At 43.1% G+C, this 22,752-nt stretch overlaps 1 protein-coding gene across 8 annotated transcripts in view; it reads left to right on the forward strand.

The window, feature by feature from the left end:
• The window catches only part of lyst (lysosomal trafficking regulator), a 52,158-nt gene that overhangs the window by 17,690 nt on the left and 11,716 nt on the right, over positions 1–22,752 (forward strand). For 5 of the 8 annotated variants that reach the window (XM_026308476.1, XM_026308477.1, XM_026308478.1 and 2 more), the window contains 23 exons: positions 617–2,723; positions 5,549–6,497; positions 6,600–6,785; positions 9,116–9,272; positions 10,867–11,078; positions 11,208–11,274; positions 11,896–12,005; positions 12,658–13,021; positions 13,104–13,260; positions 13,373–13,546; positions 13,637–13,797; positions 14,259–14,449; positions 15,093–15,338; positions 16,120–16,293; positions 17,179–17,328; positions 18,434–18,571; positions 18,650–18,848; positions 18,929–19,057; positions 19,939–20,560; positions 21,087–21,267; positions 21,620–21,789; positions 21,918–22,148; positions 22,335–22,501. In XM_026308476.1, the coding sequence (XP_026164261.1) occupies positions 617–2,723; positions 5,549–6,497; positions 6,600–6,785; positions 9,116–9,272; positions 10,867–11,078; positions 11,208–11,274; positions 11,896–12,005; positions 12,658–13,021; positions 13,104–13,260; positions 13,373–13,546; positions 13,637–13,797; positions 14,259–14,449; positions 15,093–15,338; positions 16,120–16,293; positions 17,179–17,328; positions 18,434–18,571; positions 18,650–18,848; positions 18,929–19,057; positions 19,939–20,560; positions 21,087–21,267; positions 21,620–21,789; positions 21,918–22,148; positions 22,335–22,501 (7,242 nt within the window). The remainder of the gene's footprint in view (positions 1–616; positions 2,724–5,548; positions 6,498–6,599; positions 6,786–9,115; positions 9,273–10,866; positions 11,079–11,207; positions 11,275–11,895; positions 12,006–12,657; positions 13,022–13,103; positions 13,261–13,372; positions 13,547–13,636; positions 13,798–14,258; positions 14,450–15,092; positions 15,339–16,119; positions 16,294–17,178; positions 17,329–18,433; positions 18,572–18,649; positions 18,849–18,928; positions 19,058–19,938; positions 20,561–21,086; positions 21,268–21,619; positions 21,790–21,917; positions 22,149–22,334; positions 22,502–22,752) is intronic. The other 3 variants (XM_033325573.1, XM_033325572.1, XM_026308479.1) reach the window with 3 other exon arrangements.

Raw genomic sequence — 22,752 nt, forward strand, 5'->3', positions numbered from 1 at the left:
ACTGCATTTCATGGGCTACAAAATTCTCTGGCTTTGTTGTTTCTTTCATCTTTAATTTTTTATATCCTTTTTCACCAATAATTGCCTTAAGCAAAGTTTCAGCATCAGGGTTGATGGGTTTATGAGATGGCAATGAAATTTGTGCATATGTATTTGCGATGCTCTCATCAAACTTCCTTACTTTCTTGATACTGTACACTGTGTCCTGTTCTCATTTTGAGATGCACAAATAGGTTTTAACCAGAGTCTCCATTGTGATAAAGCCTACTCTGACAAACATTAGCAGCCACACAGCAGTGGAGGACTAATGGCTGCAGAGGCCTGTGACCTCAGGATGACACTGGTATTTAGTATAGGGCTGCTAATCCTCTCTAACATGGAGCCTAGACATTTCTACTTTAATTAATTTTTACTGTGTACATTTAACAAACAAACCATGACTGTTGACATGCAGCTGGCTCCTATTATTGAAGTCTGTTATTTGTGTCTTAAAATCCTTAACTGTGACATTAACAGGCATGTAATATAACATCAGTGTAGAATTTGGGTTTGTGTGTTTATCTAAAAGTGCATTTTATGTACATCCAGAATGACATATGTTTCTGTGTGCTTGCAGATTTCACCCTGCCGTCCCTACTGGAGGTATTCCTCAGCCGGGAGGTAAAGGCCATCCCTCCCAGAGCAGGACAGAAGGCTGCAACAGATGAACCAAACTCTGTGAAGAGGTCCCGTGTTGGCAGTGGCACCTGGAAGACACGGAGGTTGCGCAGAACCGCGCAGAGATACTCTGTAAAGGATGCTCGCAAGTCCCAGGTTTCTACCTCAGATTCAGAAGCCAACTCTGAAGACAAAGCTGTCCCAGGCCCAGGTGGTGTGAGGAGCCGAAGATCCCATGGCTCCACCATCCGAGTCAGCTATCAGCATCATCGCTCAGAGGCTCCAGCGTTAAAGTCCACTGCTACGATCACCACAGAAACCATGAGTGCACCATACCCACACCCTCGAGCCCCTGGCTCCCATATGGCAGACACTGAAACCCTTACAGACCCAGCTGCAATATCAATTTTTAACCGCATGGAGAACTCACCTTTTGATCTCTGCCATGTTTTGCTGTCCCTACTGGAGAAGGTTTGTAAGTTTGACATGAGCATCAACCACAACCCTGGCCTGGCAGTCAGTGTTGTACCAACTCTCACTGAGATTCTGACTGAGTTTGGAGATTGCTGTGGTCCAGGGGCAGGAGGTGGAGGTGGAACAGGGACAGAGGAACTTGCTGGGGGCTGGACTGAAGAACCCATTGCCCTAGTCCAGAGGATGCTTTTACGTACCATCTTACACCTGATGTCAGTGGATGTAAGTCGGAGTGAGACCCTCCCAGATAGCCTGAGGCGCAGCTTGACAGACCTACTGCGAGCTACCCTTAAAATCCGGAGCTGCTTAGACAGACAGACTAACCCTTTTGCTCCTCGGCCCAAGAAAACCCTACAGGAGGTACAGGATGACTTTTCATTCTCCCGCTATCGCCACAGAGCACTACTGCTGCCGGAGCTTCTAGAAGGAGTACTCCAAGTGCTGCTTGGTTGCCTGCAGGCTTCCACACCCAACCCTTTTTTTTTTAGTCAGGCCCTGGAGCTCATTCATGAATTTGTCCAGCACCGTGGTCTGGAGCTGTTTGAGGCCACAGTGCTGCGGCTGGAGGGACTTGGCAGAGCCAGGGATTCTGAAGTAGGAGGTGAGGCTTCAGAGAGGTTACGAGGCCTTGTCGCAGGACTATTCAAGATCATCAGTGCTGTCAAAAAAGCAAAGTCAGAGCAGCTGCATCAGTCCGTGTGTGCCCGACGACGTCATCGTCGCTGTGAATATTCACACTTCATGCATCACCACAGAGACCTGTCAGGTTTGCCTGTCTCTGCTTTCAAGCAGGCGGCCAGACGCAACCCCTTTGAAGAGGAAGGAGAAGGCAAGGAAGGGATGGATGGTGATGCAGTGCGTTACCCTGAGCGCTGCTGCTGCCTTGCTGCCTGCTCCCACCAATGTCTGCGGCTCTTGCAGCGTCTCTCCCCCAGTGGACCAGCTGTTCTGCAGGTACTGGCTGGGGTGCAGGCTGTTGGAATCTGCTGTTGTATGGATCCCCGCTCAGTGGTAGGGCCCCTGCTGCATGCCTTCCAAGCTCCAGGTCTGCGTAGTTACCAGTCTCATGTTCTCAGTGTCCTAGGCCGATTGATCTTAGATCAGCTTGGTGGGGGGCAGCCCTCAGAGAAAGCCAAACTAGCCTCCTGTAACATCTGCACACTGGACAGCAGTCAGCTACCAGGCCTGGAGGAGACACTGCAGCAGGGGGAGCCTTCAGCCATCTCTACCAGTCTGTGCTACCGCTCCCAGGGTATTCTGCCAAGTGGAGGGGGTGCAGAAGACATGCTGTGGAAGTGGGATGCTCTGGAGGCCTACCAAGAGCTAGTTTTTGGTGAGGACTGGCAGCTGAGTCAGCAGATAGCTGGGCATGTGTGTCACCTCACCCTGCGGGGCAATGCTATAGTACAGTGGCAGCTCTACACACACATCTTCAACCCTGTGCTGCAGAGAGGGGTAGAGCTCGCCCACCATGCCCAGCAGCTGGGGGTTTCCACTGTCTGTACTCAGGTCTGCAGCTATCACACACAGTGCCTGCCTGTGGAGGTACTACTCATATACCTGCAAACTTTACCTGCGCTCCTGAAATCAAGGTGAGCTGTTTTAAATGGTTTTACATGTTTTATCTTCACTCCTTACTTTCCTTGTTCTGTTTTTTCAGTGCTTGTTGTGTGGTTTCAGTGGCTGCCAGTCTCCCCTTAGAACTGTGCTGCAATTCAGGGTTTTGCCAAATATGTTTTTAAATTATACATAGTTCAGTTAGAAAGATGTGTAGTTGCTGTCTAACAACAGCAAAGTTCTTCAGATAAGGAGCATCAGGAGCATCATTCAGGAGCATCAGTAAGTTGTTTGCGTTTTTGAAAAATCCCATTGCATAGATTCTGCTCCTTGTGTCTGTCTATCACCGAAAGCAAATATAATCAGTCTGCTCAAAGTAGGACGCCTAATCTAGTTTGGACATTGTTTGTCACTGGATCTGTCTCTGAGGGTCATTGCTAATTGATGCTAATCAATAATTCATTGCAGCTTTGTGGACTGAGTGAGAGGTGGAGGAATATTGACTTTATGTAACACTGTTACGAGTACAGCAGTCTTGACGGCAACAGGTGATTGTGATGTTTGTCTGGATACATACTGTATAATAATATGCTGGCAAAATTGAGTTGTGTGTAATACTGCATGCATAATGTTTTATGATCAGTTGAATATAGATTTCTCTGCTATGAGACAATCCAGACACATGCAGATTAAGTGGCCACTGAATCAGCCTTTTTTGCAAGTGTGACAGGTTAACTCTGGTGACCTGCCTAGGTTGTATCCCATCTCCGCCAAATGCATGCTGGGATAAGTTGTATCCCCTTACGACCCTACACAGGATCAGCCGGTACAGAAAATGGAAGGATGGATGCTGTTGTTGTCAGCAGTGTGCTGCTGGGTTTTCTTATTAGGATTCAGAGGATGTTTTTCTGTTCTCTTCAAGTTTGACTGGCATTCGGAGGCTTTTATTGTGATGTTTTTCATTTCTTTCAAAAGACACTTTTAGAGCCAGTTTTAGGTTCTCATGACAGTGTAGTGGGTAATTGTCACTATTTGTCAAGTAAGTGTCACTTTAAAAGATCATAAGTAGTGTTTTTTTTTTTTTTTTACATTTACACTGTCTTCAACATGTTTTTGTTCAGACATTATGTTGGTGTTTACTTGATGTTTGCAGTTTGCATCAAATACACTTTTAGTTTTTCTTAATCAAATAATAATAAACATATGAAATGGAGATAGAAAAATTACTTCTGTACCCATTTACTGCCGGTGTGGGTGAGACCAAACGGAAATTTCACCTTAACTTATCAACCTAACCGCACTTAATCAACATACTATAGTTCATGAGACAGCCAAATGTAAACATGAATGTGAGGAGTTACATACAGCAAAACTGTCCTTTCTTGTAAATGGTCACTGTCAGATTATTCTGCTCATTTGCATGTTTTTCAACAGTTGCAACATTAGCTGACCTGAATATCAAACATATTATATTGTTAAGGTTGTTTGACAGACACCAGACGTGGATGAGGACAGCCATCATTATTTAATGTAATGCACCTGCCTTTTAAGTGTGGATGGGCATTACAAGTAACACTACAAGTCGGTGAAACTCCAGTCAGCCCAACTAATGCTAGTGTTATTTATTTTTTTAACTGATTTAAAAAGCATGTCAAAGTTGTTGTTACAAAATTACCTAAAAGACAAGTAATCTCCAAAGTGTATGTCTTCTGACATCGTAAGTCACTCTTCCTCATCTTACAACCACCTCTGCTGCATAACAGCACACTATAGCTCCACATTTCAGATGAGAGCTTTAAATATGCGGGCTAATGGATAGTTACCCTGATTGACTTGCACACCACTAATGAAAAGAGGAAATGTAGTGCAAAAGCAGAATTAATTAACTCTGCATTAATTTACAGGAAAGCTAGCGAAAGAGTTTGAATTAGAGAAAAAAAAAAACAGCATGTTAATAACCTATTAAATTTATCTATTTCATGTACCAAGCTCAGAAATTCAACTGAGCATCTGTTTCAGTTCCAGAGCATACGGCGTGGACTGTCCCATGCTGAGAGTAAAGTGTTAAATTTACGTTTAATTTCAGCTCATGGCTTGAGATTGCTGTTTTCTCATACCAAATGCTGATTAACCTTCTCTGAGGAGTGATCATGTATTATGCTTTTTAAAATAATTTGTGCTGTAATAGCGTAATTTATTGTTTATCATTCCCTCAGTACTGTGCATGTATCAGTCATAAACACATTTAAAAAGCATAAAATGTCACCATTGTTTTGCTAAGAGTGTGATTTACAATAAGATTACATCTGTACAGTGTGAGAGACATTTCACCTGTCCACATTAGATAACAAAGCAACTGCAATACATATGCAGTTGAAACTTTACAAAAATTACAAGTGTCTTCATGTGCAATTTTTTTTTTGTGCGTAGCGTCCTTCACAGTTAATTTATCATGTTAATAGAAGTTGACTTATTTTTTTTAGAGGCATTGTTGCGCCCCAGGGGAAATTATCTCTGCAGCCTAATAGGAGAAAGTGAAAGAAGGAGCATGTTGACAGTGGCTTACCAGTGGCTGGTTGACTAGTTTTCTGTAGAAGAGTTTGTTTAATTAGACTGAGAGGGAATATTTATTTTAATTGCTTGGAGATGTAGGAGAGTTTAAATGTGCACTTCACATCTATACATGACACATCTACATCTTCACGTCTAGCTGTACCTGTTTTGTCGCCCTATTAATCCTTCTCTTGGACACTAAGTGGCATATATATAACTACTATTCTTATAATTTCCCATATTTGTATATTGTGTGTAATGCATAACATGTATTCTCTTTTCTTTTGACTTTTTTTTTTTTTTACAGGGTGATCCGAGACCTTTTTATTAGCTGTAACGGTCTCAGCCAGGTGACAGAGCTCGTCTACCTGGACCAGACCCGCTCTTTGGCTTTAAAGGTGTTTGAGACTCTGATAATAGGCACTGGAAACCAGCAGGCTGACAGGGTGCTTCAGCAGCTGGAGAGTGCTGATGCTGAGGAAAGGGAGGCTGTCTTGGGCCTGGCAGAGAAATTGGGGTCAAGAGCGTCTGGGGAGGGTTCGCAGAGCCTCAGCAAGTTCTACGAAGGCCTAAAGGAGGCATATCCATATCACAAGGGTCGGAGCACACAGGGCCGTGGACAAGGGCACGGCCGAGCAGAGACCCACCTCCATGTTATCAACCTCTTCCTGTGTGTGGCCTTCCTCTGCGTCAGCAAAGAAGCTGATTCTGACCGGGACTCAGCCAATGACTCTGAGGACACTTCAGGTTATGACAGTACAGCCAGCGAACCTCTTGGCGGCCGGCTACCTTACCTGTCCCCAGATAGCGTGACGCTGCCCTCCAAAGAGCAGGTACGGCGTGCTGCAGATGTCTGGTCAGTGTGTCAGTGGATCTACCTGGCTAGCCCGTTGTTTCAGAGGCAGTTCTTCAAGCTGGGAGGGCTGGATGTCTGCTTGCGCCTCATGGCCATGGTTATTCAGAAACTTTCCTGTAAGACCAAGGATGCAAAAACAAAGAAGAAGAGAGATGTTAAGGGCAAAGCCAGCCCTGAGTCCACAGTGTCAACCACTCCGCTAGGACTGGAGGAGTCCACTAATGATTCAGCCAACGCACTCTGCTCTAGTCCAGCTGAGGGAAAGACCAAAGATCCAGCAAGAAAACTGGAAGAAGAATGGCAACTGCAAAGTATTCGTCTCCTCGAGGCTCTTTTGGCTATTTGTCTACATAGTTCTAACTCAGCCCTGCAGAGGATAGAGCCTGAACTTTCTTATCAGGTTTGTCATCTTATATCATACTAATAAGTAAACTCTCACCACATTGGCCACAAAAAGAAACATTTTCCCCTGTTTTCATTTACACTGCTATGTCTGCTCTAGCTGCAGTCAGTGGAGGAGACGCTGTCTGAGGTGAGAGACCAGCTCTCTCGCTCAGGGGTTGTGAACTCAGACCTTGCTGTTCCTCTGTTTGACTCTCTCCTGAGAGTGGCCCTGGCCCGGGTGTCATCCTGTCCTGATCCCCCTGAGGAGAAGCCAGACAGGGTGAGTCCTGCCTTCAGAGAACCAGTGAGTGTTGCATGCCCCCTTTATATTCTAGTTTTTGAGCTACTCATGTATCAGTAGGCAAGTTCAGGTTATAGCCTGTCAGGTAGACACTTGATTCCTAACAGCTAGATGCCATCAGTGTTCAACACCATATGCAGCTCTTGTTCAGCTGAGTATCTACTCAGTAAAAATTAGGCTTTTTAAATTTTTTCATCTGAACCTGTTAACCAAATTTTCATACAACTGCAGAAATCCCCTGCTTACACTAACCACTACTCATCTTTACTGCCTGCTATCCACGTAATAAAGTGGATATGCTTAACCACTATCCGAATGTTGATACGATTTCATTTTCTGCTATTTTAAAATGAGTGCCTGGAGGCACCCCGGTGGCTTGGGGTTTTAAAGTGTCATCTCATCACTTTCCCATAATTTCCAATAGCCCCAAAATACTCTTAAAAATAGTAACTAATTGGAGTGAAGCAAATTAGTTAGGAGCAAATTATGTTTCATTTTCTTGCTTGCCTGGTCTTTCTGTCTTCTGTCCATCCATTCATTTCCTATGTCACTTAGCCTGCAACATCAAAAGGTGGCAAATGGGCAAATGCTTCTGTAGCTGTCAGGCAGGGGTGAGGACTAGATACAGGAGATACAGGAGAGATCGCACAATTTTTCAACAAACTGCATCTTCTGTGTGCTACCCAGTGATATTCATTTACATTCAGTTGTGGTCATTGAGCCACTGTCAATGGGATGATTATGGGCAGTGTTGCTGAAAAATAGAGAGCTTAATCCAGTGATGAATAATGAATCGTTTCTTGATAAAATACTAATACAAAAGACGGACAAACTGCATATTTAATTTACAGTTGCTTTGTTTCATTGCTTTTTCCCAGTATAATGAAGTGTGTGTTCAGTTACAACACCACATTGTATCTGCGGCTCCTTTGGCTGAACAACATGGCAAAACATAAAGAAGCAGTAGTGTTTGTTTAAGAGGAAAGCATACAGTGAAAGGAAACCCATTTTCTAGCCAAGCGTTGTCAGGCATCAGGGCTGCTGGGTATGGCCACTCATGCTATGTTGCTAAGCAGCTCTTATCTCCCTGATGTACAACAAAACAGCAGACGTAAATAATGACGGCCCTTGTTTAGAGCAAGCACTGGATGCAAACATGAGCATGCATGGCCTCATTTTAACACCTCGCTGATGTTACTTATACATGTTACTGTCTGTTCCTCTTTAAAACGTATTGTAAAAAATCTCTGATACTAAGAGAGATTGTCACAATAGCAGCACAGGTGAGAAATGAAGTCTTTCAGTCACACCAGTTCCTACCTCCTCAGTTAGGTCACTCTCAATGAAGTCTACATTAAGGAGAGATTCTTAAGGCCATATATGGGTAGGGCCAGACGTCTTACTGCTTTTCTTTGTTCAGGGAGCTGAGATGAATACAGGGAGAAAAAGGTGCTAATTTTTCTGCTGCTGTCCTCCCTTAAATGACTGCTGTCTGCTAGTGGGCACCTCCTATCGCACAGCCTTAGATGTGTTTACCCCGAGTCTTAAAATGCCTGTCTGACTAAGCCCATTGCAACACTGGAGGCTTTAGCTTTTTATATAATAGATTTACCTATTTCCTAAGAGCTTAGTTCTTTCTCCATGAGCCCAGCAGAGTGTGATGTTCATTTATCCATTACAAGTGTGTGCTATAAAACTCCCAAGATTAGTCGTCCACCACAAAGTTTGTCCACTGACGGACTATTCTTTGAAATGTTCACTTCACCTGCTATTGATTATCACAGCTGCCATGAATGTTGAAAGTAACAGAGGTGTGTATTACAGTAAGCCTCCTCTTTGAATGGTTTATAGTTCGAATGTTTACTTGAGCGCGTTTGTGTGTGTCTGTCTGTGTGTGTGTTGCCTACGTGTACATATGATGACTGACTGTTCACATCAAGGAACTGGGCTGTGTGAGTGCCGCTCAAGTCAGCTGATATTTGTCTTATGACCAAAATCTTGTACTTTTTTTTTTTCTTTCTTTCTTTTTTTTTTTTGTGCACATCACTTGACAACATTTTGTTGGCAATTTATTCACTGAATTAGTTGTAAGAGCACGGCTTGTTAGTATTTGTTAGTGTTACATTTTTAGCCCAGGAGCTTTTTTACTTTTTAAAAACGGAATTGGGTAAGCTCTTGTGAAATAGTTCTTATCTTACCTTGATGGTTTACCAGACGATGATCTCGGCGAGGTCGTATTTGGACTCTATTAGATTAAAATTCATGGGTTTTCTTCTTGACTTGCTTCCTCTCTTTCTGTCTCACTCTTTCTCCCCCTTTTTGTTTTGTGTCAGAAGCTCCAGGTGGTGACGGAAGGGGTGTCCCCAGCCGGCGATCTGTCTGAGGAGGTGGACGAGGTGCAGAGCTGTGGCGTCAAGCCCCCGGGGGAGGAGGAGGGCTACGACGCTGACAGTGAAAGCAATCCTGAGGACATGGCGAAGCAGGAAGAGTGTAGGTCCACACTTACATTACTGCCACACCATACACACACATACACACACACACACACACACACACACACACACACACACACACACACACACACACACACTCTCTCTCTCACATTCCTACTCCTACTCCCATTTACTCCACCTCAAGAGTCCACAGCTACTGCACACACCTCACCTCTCTGCACTGTTTGCTGTTTACTTTTAAGTCTTGTATCTATTCACTGTAGATTCATTTTTCAGCCTCATTACTTCCCTGGGGCTATTTTAAGACCACTATAAATCATTTTACTTCTCGTACTTTGTCTTCTCTGCCATTTGTTGTTGCTCGTAATAAATGTCAACTGATCTCGATGGATGAGAGGTCATGTATTGGTCTCAACCTCTAAACCTGGTGATCTTTAGCCTTGGGAAACCTTGCTTCTCCCACTCTTGAACTGTTCAGTCAAGTAATTTGTTGAATTATTATACATTATTACATTTTCTTGAATTCACTTGAAATTAAGGAAGTTATCATTGTTTTTTGGGAAGTTTGCAGTGTAGAGTAAATGCAGATAAAGCCTGTTACTGTCATGTTAAAAAAAAAAAAAACACATCCTCCTTTGGCGGGCTGTGGAGGATGTTTGGCAATAACAAGTGGGTAGTTTTTGTTGCGTATAAATGACGGGGCAGAAAACTAAAGCGTCTGAGCGCTTTTTTTTTTTCTTACAACAGCTTCTTGTGTCAGCTCTGTCTCTCCACTCTGGTTTTGCAGGTTAAAAATGTGGCCTGATTACACCCTTCTTGCTTTTTCATCCACTCAGAATAGGGTCATTGTTTTACATTATAGCCCACGGCCGACAGCTACACTCCGTGGCCTCATGTGCTGGGTCTTGTGACTTAAAGTCCCCAAGAAATGAGAGACTTTAACTTCCTGGAAAACCTTAATGTCCTGGAAAAGAGTGAGCCTGTAAGGCTGACCTCATGCTAGACAAATAAATAAATTAACCTCAAGCATTGCAGTGTCTATTTTTCTTACATTTCTTAGTCTCTTAACTGTATTTAACTGTTTAGCTAAAATGTGAATTGAAGATTTACTTCCTTTTCTAAAACACAAGGAAAACGACATGACTGAAAATGACGGAAAATGACTGCAAGCTGGTGGATTGCTGCTGCAAACTTCAACTGCATCTAAAATTTCTGCAAAATGGTATTAAAGGAGGAAGAGATGACGGTCATTATGCAAGTTTTATATTGACTGAGAGCTATATGTTTCTGGGCGTGTGGTTGTGTAGCTGTGTGCAGGGAGACACAGTGAGTTTCGTTAAGAAAAGGAGGTCCCAGACGCTGTGTGAGAGCCTACTAGGCTGCTCTCCTGTAAATCATGAGGGGAGTCCTATGCTGCTCTGGAACTGAGCACAGGACTGAGGCTAATTCATTTTTATGAGCTGCCTCCAAGACAGGAGGTTGGAGATGAAGCAGGGAATGCCTCTGGATCATGAAGCTGTTTGAGCACCACAGCCTGGCAGTGTGTGCTTCTGTTGCGTGCCAGTCAGTGTGACGTTTCTCATCTCTCCATGTTGTGTCCCTGATCTCGCCTGGGTGTGTCTGTCTTTTAGGGGTGAACGTGCAGTCCGCTGTATTGCAAGAGTTTGCAGTGGTGGCAGATGGGCCCGGGCGTGGTGTGCTGCTGTTCCCAGAGATCTGCACTATGGAGCTGCAACTACTCGCGAGCGGCTCCCCAGACCTGGAGGTTATGAGTCATGTGTTCCACAGCCTGCTGGGCGCAGTGCGCGCCAATCACCGCAATGCCTCCTTACTCTATGACCAGGTCAGACTGATCACTTCTCTCTGCTTTGCAGTATACTTAAGCAGATTACTGGCTTCTTTGTCTTACTTCAACTGTGTACCTCAACTGTGCTGTGAGGAAATGACTAACCCCTGGTTCTGGTCCACATAGGGAGGAGTCAGAACCATCCTGACATCCTTTCACAACATCCTCAGCCAAACAGACCCCTCCATTACAGGTTTGTTATTTCTTCTGGCTTGTTCTTGTCTTATCTTACACTGTAGGATATTGTTCCTGTCTGACATCTAATAAAAAAATTGGGAAGACTCACATTGCTGTGTTGCTAAGATTTTGTTGTTCTTGTTTTTTTTTTGTTTTTTGTTTTTTTTTTCTGTCGCTGACATTTCGACTGGGTCCTCAGGGTTCAAACGTCATACTCTGTGAATAATTTTAGGATTTCAAGGGGAAAAACTGTGTTTATTGGACTGATTTTATATTTTTGAAATATGTCTTTATCTTATTGAGCATTATAAGATATTAACATTCGCAAAATCTGGTGTGAAATTTATTGGAAGTGTTGGTGAGCTTCCTTTTCGACTGGTCTCTTGTGGCTCAAACACCCAATGTCAGAATGACATGACAGAATGATATGAGTGATTTTAATAATTTGACACTTTGGACACAATATATTTTAGATTTGAGTGTGCTATGTCTATGGCTCTTTGTCTTTGCCAGAGATCATCTTCACTGGAAAGTGGTGGATGATGCTGTTTTGTGTTTTTTGCCTGTGGTGTTCTGGTGCATGCCCAAGTGAATGAAGACTGTTTATGTAATGTGCTCTTCACTGGTCTACATTCAGATTGCCAGACTGTGCTAGTGGAGCTGCTGGTTGCTATGGTGAGCCCGCGAATCACAGCGGAGGAACTGGCTCTGCTGATTCGCCTCTTCCTGGAGAAGACCCCACCTACTGTAAATAGCAAACTCAAACTCAGTCACTCAAAGCTGCTCTGTTAGCTTATGGTCAGGTTGTTGACACTGATGACTTATGCTCACAGTGTCTGCATATTCAGTTTCTTGGCAGGAACAAGAACCTATTTGTTACACATCCTTCCTGTCACACTCTCTTCTCACCTCTTCTCTTTAAAATTCATCAACACTTCATGCTTCTCCGGGCCTACTGCATTTTAAATACCATTAACACCAGTGAGTGTGAAACAGATGCTACAACTTATTAACACAGCTCTGTGTTATATCTGACAAGAGGCATCATTAATAACCTGTCTCTAAGAAATACATTTTCAGAAGGGAAGAAAATAGTTTATTTTTAGCCCTGTGAATGTAACAAAGTGACCCGTGGTTATTGTCATTGTAAAAAAGGCACATCAGGGACTGCACAGATGAAGAGTCACAGATGTTACAGATGTTAAAAGTTAAAACAGTAGTCAATCTGCTCAGTAAGGTGTATGGGGGTGATTTTGTCTTCATTTAACTATTTTTAGGGAGCCAAAAAATCTTAATTGAAAAGTTAAGATAAAAGTTCAGATATGTAGTGTCAGCCTAAATTTAACTGGTGTTTTCTTTATCAAATCTGTCACTTCCGAATTCTTCTGTTTCCTGCCAGGAGATTTTACTGAATGGCATCCTACAAATTGTTGAAGCCAACATGAATGTGGAACCCCTTCACTTCCTGAACTTTCCAGTGATACTTGGGGCTTCTACACCAGGCATGTCCCCTTCCTCCAGACAGAGCGGTGCTGCTGGAGGAAAAAGTGTTGGTGTGCTCTGGAAGGGCAAACTCTCTCCGGGGCGCAGAGACGGAGATACTGAATACAGACCAACCCACTTTCGTTCCTCTCCCTGGCACATCGCTCCTCTACATTTGCCCCTTGTAGGGCAGAACTGCTGGCCCCACATGGCCAGCGGTTTCAGCACTTCTATGTGGCTGAGAGTGGCAGAGCATGCGGAGGATGGGGAAAACAACAAAGGTCGGTAACAGATACCCAATCAAGTCCCTTTAAAGCATGAAATCCATGAACACAGACCAAACATTGTCTTGTTGTTTTCCAGATGAGAGTAACCCCACTGCACCTGGGTCACACCATAGCTCCAGCCAGGCTGGGACAAGCTTAGTAGAGGAAGGCCTCATTCATATTCTCTCCATGGGCTCCAAGGCACTAATGCTTCAAGTGTGGGCGGACTTCTCTACAGGCTCTCTCACATTCAGGTGAGCTGCAGCATAGAATAGTCCCAAAGATGTGTGTGAAGAATGGGTTACTATTTGTGTACATGTTCCCAGTTTATGGCCCTTGAAGTGTTGTAACATGATGTTCCCTCAGAATTTGTATAGACCCAAATGATGAGTTAAAAGCAGGACTGCTGGCACAAGCGGACTCTGGTGAGGGACTACTCGGGCAGGGCCAGTGGCAGCACCTTGGCCTCACTTACACCCAGCAGCCAGAGGGCAAGAAAAACATCCACGGCAGTGTGGTTGTCTGGGTGTGTGGTATCAGGTGAGCAACAGGAGCAAGACTAACTATCTAGCAGTTTGTTTTTGATTCTAGTGAATTTTAACTTCAACTTAAAACTGCTCTCTTGATTAGGAAATGTGAGGTTTCTTTGGACTACACCCTACCCAGAAAGTCCAGTTTATCATCTGACAGCAACAAGACCTTCTGCATGTTGGGCCACTGTATATCATCATCTGAGGAGCTGTTGAAGCAGGGAAGACACTGGAGCATGGGCACTGTGCTTCTCTTTAATGGTAGGAGTCTCTGGAATCAGGTGTCCATAATTTCTTAGACACTTAATCCCAGTAAGACACGCATCATCTTACTCTACCTGCAGGCGTCGCAGACTAGTTTAATCCTTTATAATGTCTTGTCTGTTGTCAGTGCGGCTCCTTGATGGTATGTTGATTACCACCATCTCTATATCCTGCACATTAAATGATATGTGGTGAAGATGTATTTTAAAAGTGTATATAGTCTGCATGCTATAAAAGACCGGCTGCTGTAAAAAGTGGTGTTCTGTTGATTCTCCACTCTCTCTTGGGAGGCATACTGAATATATTCCTTGTTGCTCATAATTAGCTGTGATTGGCTTGAGTCTAGGCAGCCCCAACCTTCAAACCCCACTGCTGTCTGTAGGGGAGATTTAATTCATCATAGGTAGCAGATTCTAGTCATGTTTTATAATGTTTGTTTTCATAATTCTATATTTCAGGGTCTAGAATAGGATCCGAGGAGGCTTTCTACCTGTACACCAGTGGGCCTGACCTCACCTCAATCATGCCCTGCAAATATGGCAAGCCGAGTGGGACATTTTCCAAGTTTGTTACTCAGGAAGGGCTGAAGTGTGAGCATGTGCGAGAGATCCTGATAAAGAGCAAGGATGTGGACACAACAACTTTGGTTGTAAGTCTTTGTCTCAACATCCCCATCACACAAAATATGCACTTAAATATTACAAAATACACAAAGATATGTTTCATTGTCACTGTCTTGTTTCTGCATGTCGGTTGTGTTAAAATGCAGATAGACAGGGCTGTGAAACAACTCACTTTGAGATTCAAGTGCCCTGTAAGCATAGCAAATCCCTCCCATGTCTCATTCATTGTTTCATTTCACGGTGTATGAGTAATATGCTGTTCCAATTAGTTGTCATTAATGATACTGCATGGTGGGAAGTAATTTTTCCCCATTGGAAAAAGCTATTACAGTTAAGCTGCAGCTATTTCAGTGAGACTGAAAATAGTTTTTCTCCCATTAAATACTAATGGTTTTGTTGATAATGGCTCTGCTGATAAAAAAGAAAAGAAAGGAATAAGACAAGTATGAAGAACTTCCCCTCCACCTCTTTATAACTTCGTTTATACTCGAGCTAAGTCTAGCCAACGTCTCACTCCATGCTAGATGCTAGTTTGGATACTTATTTAAACACAAATATCTGTATGTCTAGTATTATAAATTATTTGAAGTTAAAATACTACAAATCTATACAAATATATCTGCTATCTTTGCTGAAAAAGATAATTGTGAGTCTTGTGTTTCTGCACAGGAGAGCTTAGCGGTAGTGTACGCCCCCAGCAGTCCCACAGTCTACACCATCTATGAGCCTGTAATCAGGCTGAAAGGTCAGGCCAAGACAGTGGTTACCCAGCGGCCTTTCAGCTCCAAAGAGGTGCAGAGTATTTCCCTGGATCTCAGCGCTCTCAGGGCCCTGCTTCCCACTGAAAGCCAAGGCCTGCAGAGTGTGCTACACAAGATTGGAGGAACAGGAAATTTTGTTTTCCTCTTTGCACAGGTAGGAGGATTCATATCTTTAATAAGGCTCTTGAGTCAATAATATTTCTAAACTGATGTGAAAGCTAGACAGATATATTACAACACATTCAGAGATCAAATACAAATTCAGTTTTAAAGCTATTGTAAATCACCTCAAAGACATTTAGACAATGTGGATCATAGCTTTGAATACTCATATTCACATTGATTGCATTAGATTCTGCTTGTCAGCTTTTCCTTTGGTATTCCTATGCAACATTTTGAGCTGACAAACAATATAAACAGCAGAAATTAATGATCATCAAATGATTCTCAATGTTGCATGTCATCACAAAAGAAAGTTTTACAAGACTAGTTTGGAAACTCATGTTATTTTAAAGCCTATAGACTGCTGTATTCAACTATTTTTTATGCTATGAATAACTGTCACTGGAAGGCATTTCATTTTAAAGTACAAAAGCCCTCTACATTTTTCATCCTGGTCTAAAAGTGGAACCTAATTAATTACAGTATGTCAGTTACAGGCTGCCTACCTGTTCGGCATGACGAAAGTCATATCAGTGTTGTTGCACATTTTGCTAATAGATGTCGAGCTTTAATGTCAGTTTTAAAGACAAAGTTTAATTTTAGTTTTTTATGAGAAGACAGTTGAAGCAGTGTGAAATTACCGAAATAAAGCAGTACAAAGTGCATCTTCAGACCGATATTGTTAACACTCATGCATTTGGCTCAGTCTTTTGTTTCCTTGTGTGTTCTGTCTCCTGTTTTTTGTTTCTTACCCCGGGATCTGCGATCTCCAGACGGTGGAGCTCAGTGACTGTGAGAAGACCCAGGCTCTGGCCCTGCGGGTGCTGCTGTCTTTGTCCAAGTTTAACCAACACCGCATTCATGAAATGGACTGTTACCATGGTTACTCTATGATCCATCAGGTCCTTATCAAGTCAAAATGTATCGTGGGATATCATATGCTGAAAGTGAGTCACACCTTGAACTCTTTGCTGAATTCTGCGCCCTCACCCTGTACTGAGCTGCACAGTGAATCATATTCAGCGCCACTTGTTTTTAGCCATGAATCGGAGCCAGCCTGGCGCTGTGGTGCCTCTCCGAGCCGGTGTCGGTGACCCTGCTGTTACTTGACCCTCTGGCTGTGTCCGTAATTGAGCTGTGTGATGACTGTGTGCTGAAATGGATTCTGTCTGACTTGATAAAACACTGAGCCCCTGCAGAGTCACACAGTACCTCTGATTGCCTTTGTCGCTTTAGGCTTCCACATATTCTATTGTATAGAAAGGAACTGCACTGATTAGTGATACAAAACACCCATAATCACACCAATGAATGAAGGAAAGAAACATGCTCTGCTTCAGTTGGAATTAGTTTCACTTGTACTTTTTTATTTATGCTGCAAATGAAACCTTTCTTTTGTATCTCTCTTAAAACTCAAGAAATTTAAACTTTTACTGGTCTAAAACTGATTTCACTTGTCAGTCAGATTAATAATGTAACAAACTGTTACAAGTTTCTATCTTACCTCAGTCTGCCAGAGACCCAAAGGACTGCAAGATTTATGACCACTGCAGTGAAGCTGGTCACAAATGATCAACTTTGGTCAATACAGACAAGGCTGCTTAGGGAGTAAATGGCACTGGTTTTGATTGAGCGATAAGCACTCCAAAAAATTTCATGGATAATTTATTGATTTTCATTGTGTCTGGGGTTCTGCATTGTAAGATTGTTTCTGGCAATGTAATGATTATCAGTATTCTGCGGTATGTGTCTGAGTAGACTGAACAGCACTCTGGAAGTTCTTATAGAAGTGGCTCTGTTTTTGATGTAGTGGTTGAATTGTGTATCTGTAGACTCTGCTGGATGGATGTTGCAGTGGGCCCATTCTTGTCCTGGGGGATGACGGTCAGTTTCGTTTGGACACAGAGTCCATGGCTGTGGTGCAGGATATCAGGCTCCTCTCAGACATCCTGTTGGACTGGAAAATCTGGGCCAAGGCAGTGGTAAATCTATATATTTATTAATATATGATGGTATTACTGAGTCTCCACATGTCTAGGTTCTCCCAAGATGCTGCTAATTCCTAATGAAAGACAAGCTCAAAACATCATCATCTTATGATGAGCTGGTAATACATTTATACATCTCCGGACCTACTCTTAGCAATTACTTGCTCATTGACGTCAGTTTTTACTATATAACACCTTCCTCTATGGGCATTTATTCCTATATTTATTCAAGAGCACTGTCTTGCAATTTGAGAGTGTATTTTCTTGGTTTCATGTTTATAATGCTGTCTCTCATAACTCTGCCTTCACACTCCAATCATGCACATGTGACTTGTAATCGAAACTGAGCCTGCTCCCAGATATAAAGCTGCTTGCACAAATTTCCTGTGTTCACGCTTAAGTCTTTCTCCTTGCACTCAGTGTGCAGCTGTGTACTTAAGAAACTACTGCTCTTGGATTTCTGCTCTTGTCCTTGGATGTTTGTATAATAATTATGTTAAAATCCCTCAGCCAATAAAATGCCAGGAACGATGTTGGCCAATGACATGATCATGGCCACCATGACAGTGCATTCACTTTACTCCTTGGCATGTCTCCTGCGGGCGCTGACTTCACCTTTTAATCAGGTTCATCCAGTCTCAGCTTTATTACATGTACTTCACTTTCTTGTATGACTTTCAGCATAAATGAACAATAGTGTTACAGAATTTTGCATTAAACAAGAAATTATGCTCTCAAATTGAAAGGCAGTGGTCTTGACTGAAGATTGGAATAAATCCTTCCCAAACCTCAAGATTTAAAAGGAGTTAATTGGTTTAAAATAATATTCATCTATATTTTATGTCCTGACAAACCCAAATATCCGGGGAGGAAACAATAATGGACTGTGAATCGTGTGGTCTGGTTAATTATGGTTTAATGATTAAACTGCACAAAGGTAAGACACATGGATAAAATTATTAGTTTGAAAAATGAGCTTATATGTTTCGCTTTTTGTGCAACAGTGCACAAAGTGATAGTGCTCTCAAGTCCACCATTAGATAATGAAGAATCAGTGTGTCTGCCTCTGAAGGAAGTCACTGTGGTTTCTCTCTGTTAGTGTGGAGTGTGGGAAACGCTGCTTGCAGCCTTAGAGACCCTCATCAGGGTGCACCATCCTCATCAGGTCTTCAACATCCGTCAGTTCCTCAAGGCTGAAGTAGTGCATCGCTTCCTGCTCACCTGTCAGGTGTTACAGGTAGGCCACTGTCATGAAGCCGCTGTCATGTTACACTTCCCATTTTCAGATTAGTTACAGCATTGTGTTTGTCTTAAGGAGCATCGGGACGAGCATCTGACTGCCATCCCGCAGGAAGTCTGTCTGTCTTTCGTCAAAATCATCCAGGAGGTGCTCGGGTCACCACCGGACATAAATCTGCTAAAACTTATCTACAACTTCCTACTGGCTGTTCACCCACCTACCAACACCTACGTGTGCCACACTCCTTCCAGCTTCTACTTCTCACTACACATAGGTGAGGAAGCAGTACGGCTGAAAGCAGCACGTCTGGTTCAGAGTGCCATTAATTTAATGGACTTTTGATGTCTCTGTCAGATGGGAAGCTGTACCAGGAGAAGGTGCAGTCCATTATGTACCTGAGACACTCCAACAGTGGTGGAAAGTCTGCCAGCAGCTCTGTGCTGTCACTCTCCCCAACTGTCTTTACTGATGCTCCTAATGAAGGTACAGCTGCTTCAACTACAGTATATCACACTAGCCTTAAAGCAAAGCATCAGTGAAAATAATTAAATATAGCTTTTTAGTTTGATGCTTAGACCAACATTTTAAATAGAACGATCAGCTGTACTTTTTTAAGTGCACATGTCTCTAACAAGAAATTGTCTTTAACATTTAGTGCTGTATCAGCCCTGTTTTCTCTCTGTGATGAATTACAGTCACCAGATTGCCTAAAGTAAACACCATTACTTGTGGGAAAAAGCTGATGCATGAGCATTAGGTCATTGTGTTCGTGAAGCTCTCCTCCAAGCTTCCTCTGCTTTTTGTGTAAAAGAAAGATGTAAACTGCTGCTTTTAACTGCAGTTCTCACAGAGCACGTCTTTATGACACATCTTAAATATCTTTAACTGTGCCATCGTACCTCATTTGTCTGAGCTTTTATTCTTTTAAGTAGTTTTCCATTTATAAGCCTCTTTTTTCATCATAAGCATGCTTTTTGACTTTTATTTATTTATTTATTTTTGGAAAGTGCTGTATAAATGAAATACATGTGGCTTTGCTAACTTGCAATAATGCAATGAGATTAAGCTCACATAGAAAAACATCTTGCATTTCCTTCAAAGTGTTTACATGTGCTTTCCTATCTTACCATATTGAAATGTACATTTCTGCCAATGACCAGCCATGATTGCACTTTGCCACATGTTGTTCATCTCAGTGACAGGCATAGGTTTCATATAAGGATATAAGGTATGTGGATATATGCATATAAGGTTTCAATGCAAATGCTGTACATTGTACCTGCATACAAAAAGGACCTTTTTAGCTTCCAGTTATTAAGTGATTAAGTGTGATCATTACAGAATCGTTCTATTCTGTTTTCTAGGTCAATTTCATGCTCTCTCCCCTGAACATGGAGGTGATGATCAGTTGGTACCACCTACTTTTGCACCATCTCCATACTCCTCCCCACAGCAGACACCACGGCTCAGACACGGTAGCTCAAATGAGGCTGGTGAAGGTGATGGGGTCTCCTTGGCCACTCAGCAGGCTCTGAGCAGTACAGAGACACTCAGGAGGAGTGGATGTGACGAGCAGCTCCTCAGCAGCTGCGAATCAGCCAAGACAGTCTGTGACTCTAAGGACACAGGTGAGGGAGGAGCTCAGCGCACCCCTTCCATCAGCGTGGAGGAGGAGCGGGATGAGGCAGCGGAGGTGGACAGCTTGGCTGAAGGCAGCGTTGGGGGCGCAGAGTCTGAGGACAGGTTTGACTGGGCCAGTGACGAGACGCCGCGGCGTCCTGACAGCCTCAAAGGGATCCAGTCCTTCCAGAGGAGCCACAGCAACCTGGCCAGTCTTGGCCTGGCCTTCCCAGCTCCAAACGGCTCGTTGGCAGTCGGCCGCTGGCCTAGTGCAGCTGACCGAAGCTCCATGCCTGAAGACTGGGAGAGCTACACCTACTCTCCTGGATATGACAGGGCCCACAGCAAGACTGAGTCCACTGACAAGTAGGCTGCCACAGTACAAAGCTGTTCCAAATACTCTTTGCTAATGATAATATTAATTTAGTCAGCCCACACCAAACCAGGGCCAATCTATAAATGACTTACAGTGAGCATTAACAGTCTCTAAAAATTTCGTCTGTCAGTTGTGTTGCTGTGTATAATTAAAAAAATAAATACCTCAACAACAGTTTTTCTTTGATCCTGTGTAGGTATTTGCAAAGTCTTCAAAGAGAATTTGGTTATGGTTATAATCCTGCTGTGACAGCTTTGGTCTATTCTTACCTGTCAGACAGCTCCATGACTTCATCTAATAGGAAATTTAAAAAAAGATTTCTTCATTGAAGGCCTGTTATCTCAAAAGTCACCTTTGTTTTTTATTAGACAAAATGTGGGCTGCGTGACATAAACACATGTTTTTATGCATTTCAGTGCAGAAAATATTTATGGAAAAAAAAAACAATGGCTTAAATATGGAATTTGGCTTTTTGATCATGCATTTTAGCACTAAGGTCTGCTCTGTGTGGTTCAGGTCCAGCACTGAGGACTGCCTGGTGCTGATCTGCTGTGGGCTCTATGATCTCCTGAGGGGCATCTTGTTGCTTTTGCCTGACCTGATGCTTGAGGAAGTGATGGACAAACTGATCCAGCCAGAGGCCCTCATTGTCCTGGTCAACCACCCGTCACCTCTTATCCAACAAGGAGTCATGAAGGTTGGGTCAGCACCTTATTTGATTAGCCTCAGACAGATATGATTTAGCACCAGAATTTGTGTTTTACTGCTTTAGCCTTCCTGTTTTAAACCAGCACCTTTCTGTCACATGGCTCACAGCAAGTGAAATTTTACCACTTTTGAACAGAGCCAGGCTAGCCGTTTTTTTCTAGTCTTTGTGCTAAGCTAACTGGCTCGTGACTACAATAGTAGTATCAGTGAGTGTAGCAAATGAGTGCCCAGAAATGTTAAACTATTCCTTTAATTGTTGGTTTTAAAAATCTGTTTCCCTATGCCTTAAAGCTGTAGCATATTCTGAAGTTACCCTATATTATTTTGTACCTCTCTCCCAGCTGTTGGATGCCTATTTCAGCCGAGCTCTCAAAGAGCAGAAGGAGAAGTTCCTGAAGAACCACGGCTTCTCTCTGCTGGCTAATCAGCTCTACATCCACCAGGGCAGCCAGGGGGTCCTCGAATGCTTCCTGGAGATGTTATTTGGACGGCCTGTCGGCCTAGAGGAAGAGTGAGTGCAGCGATAGTACACTGTTACATCTCATATTTTATATTATTCATAGGTGTGTGCTATTTAAATAAATGCATGTGGAGCACATATATCCTATTGTTATTTGTGTTTTCTGTGCTGTTTTTCAGCCTGGACCTGGAGGAAATGGAAAATATCTCACCTTTCAGAAAGCGCTGCATCATCCCAGTCTTAGGGCTTATTGAGAACTCCCTGTATGAGAACTCCTTGGTGCACAACATCCTGTGTATGCTGCTACAGCTCCTTAACGCCTGCCCCAAGCTGGCAGACATCCTGCTCGATCACGGCCTGCTCTATGTGCTCTTCAACACCCTCTCCACCCTCAATGGCATGGAGAATGGGTACGGCTGCCAGCACAGAAAATGATTCATTCAAACACCTCCATGGCTTCATGGATTTTGTCTTGAACCTTTGAGCCATGAATTAAATGATTAATTCCTTCACTGTTCATTGATCTGGCATATAAGAGTGAAAGAAAGGCTTGCTCTACTTCATATTTTCATGTTTTTCCTGTCCTCCCTCTGCAGTATTCCCCTGAATGACTACAAGCTCTTGGTGTGTGACATCCAGCAGCTGTTAGTAGCTGTGACTATCCACTCCTGCAGCTCTTCAGGGTCCCAGTACTTCCGTATCATCGAAGACCTCATTACCTTGCTGGGTTTCATGCAAACCAGCAAGATGCGTCGCACGCAGGGTGAGGGCTGGATTTCTGAATTTCAATACAAATGCAAAATACATCAGTGTTGTCTTCTATTATGCTCTGCAGTTCTGGATGATATCAAGCTGTCAAGGTCTGGTGCAAAAAGAAACTGGGCTGTAGCGTCATTATCTACAACTGCAGATGGAAACTCATTTGAGGAAAAATACAATTTGAGAAATATCTCACATTTTCATCTTTCCACTAAATGGGCTTCTCTCCTTTTTCCCTATATTTGCTCTATGACA

Source organism: Mastacembelus armatus, chromosome 15, assembly GCF_900324485.2.
Source record: "Mastacembelus armatus chromosome 15, fMasArm1.2, whole genome shotgun sequence".
NCBI lineage: Eukaryota > Metazoa > Chordata > Actinopteri > Synbranchiformes > Mastacembelidae > Mastacembelus > Mastacembelus armatus.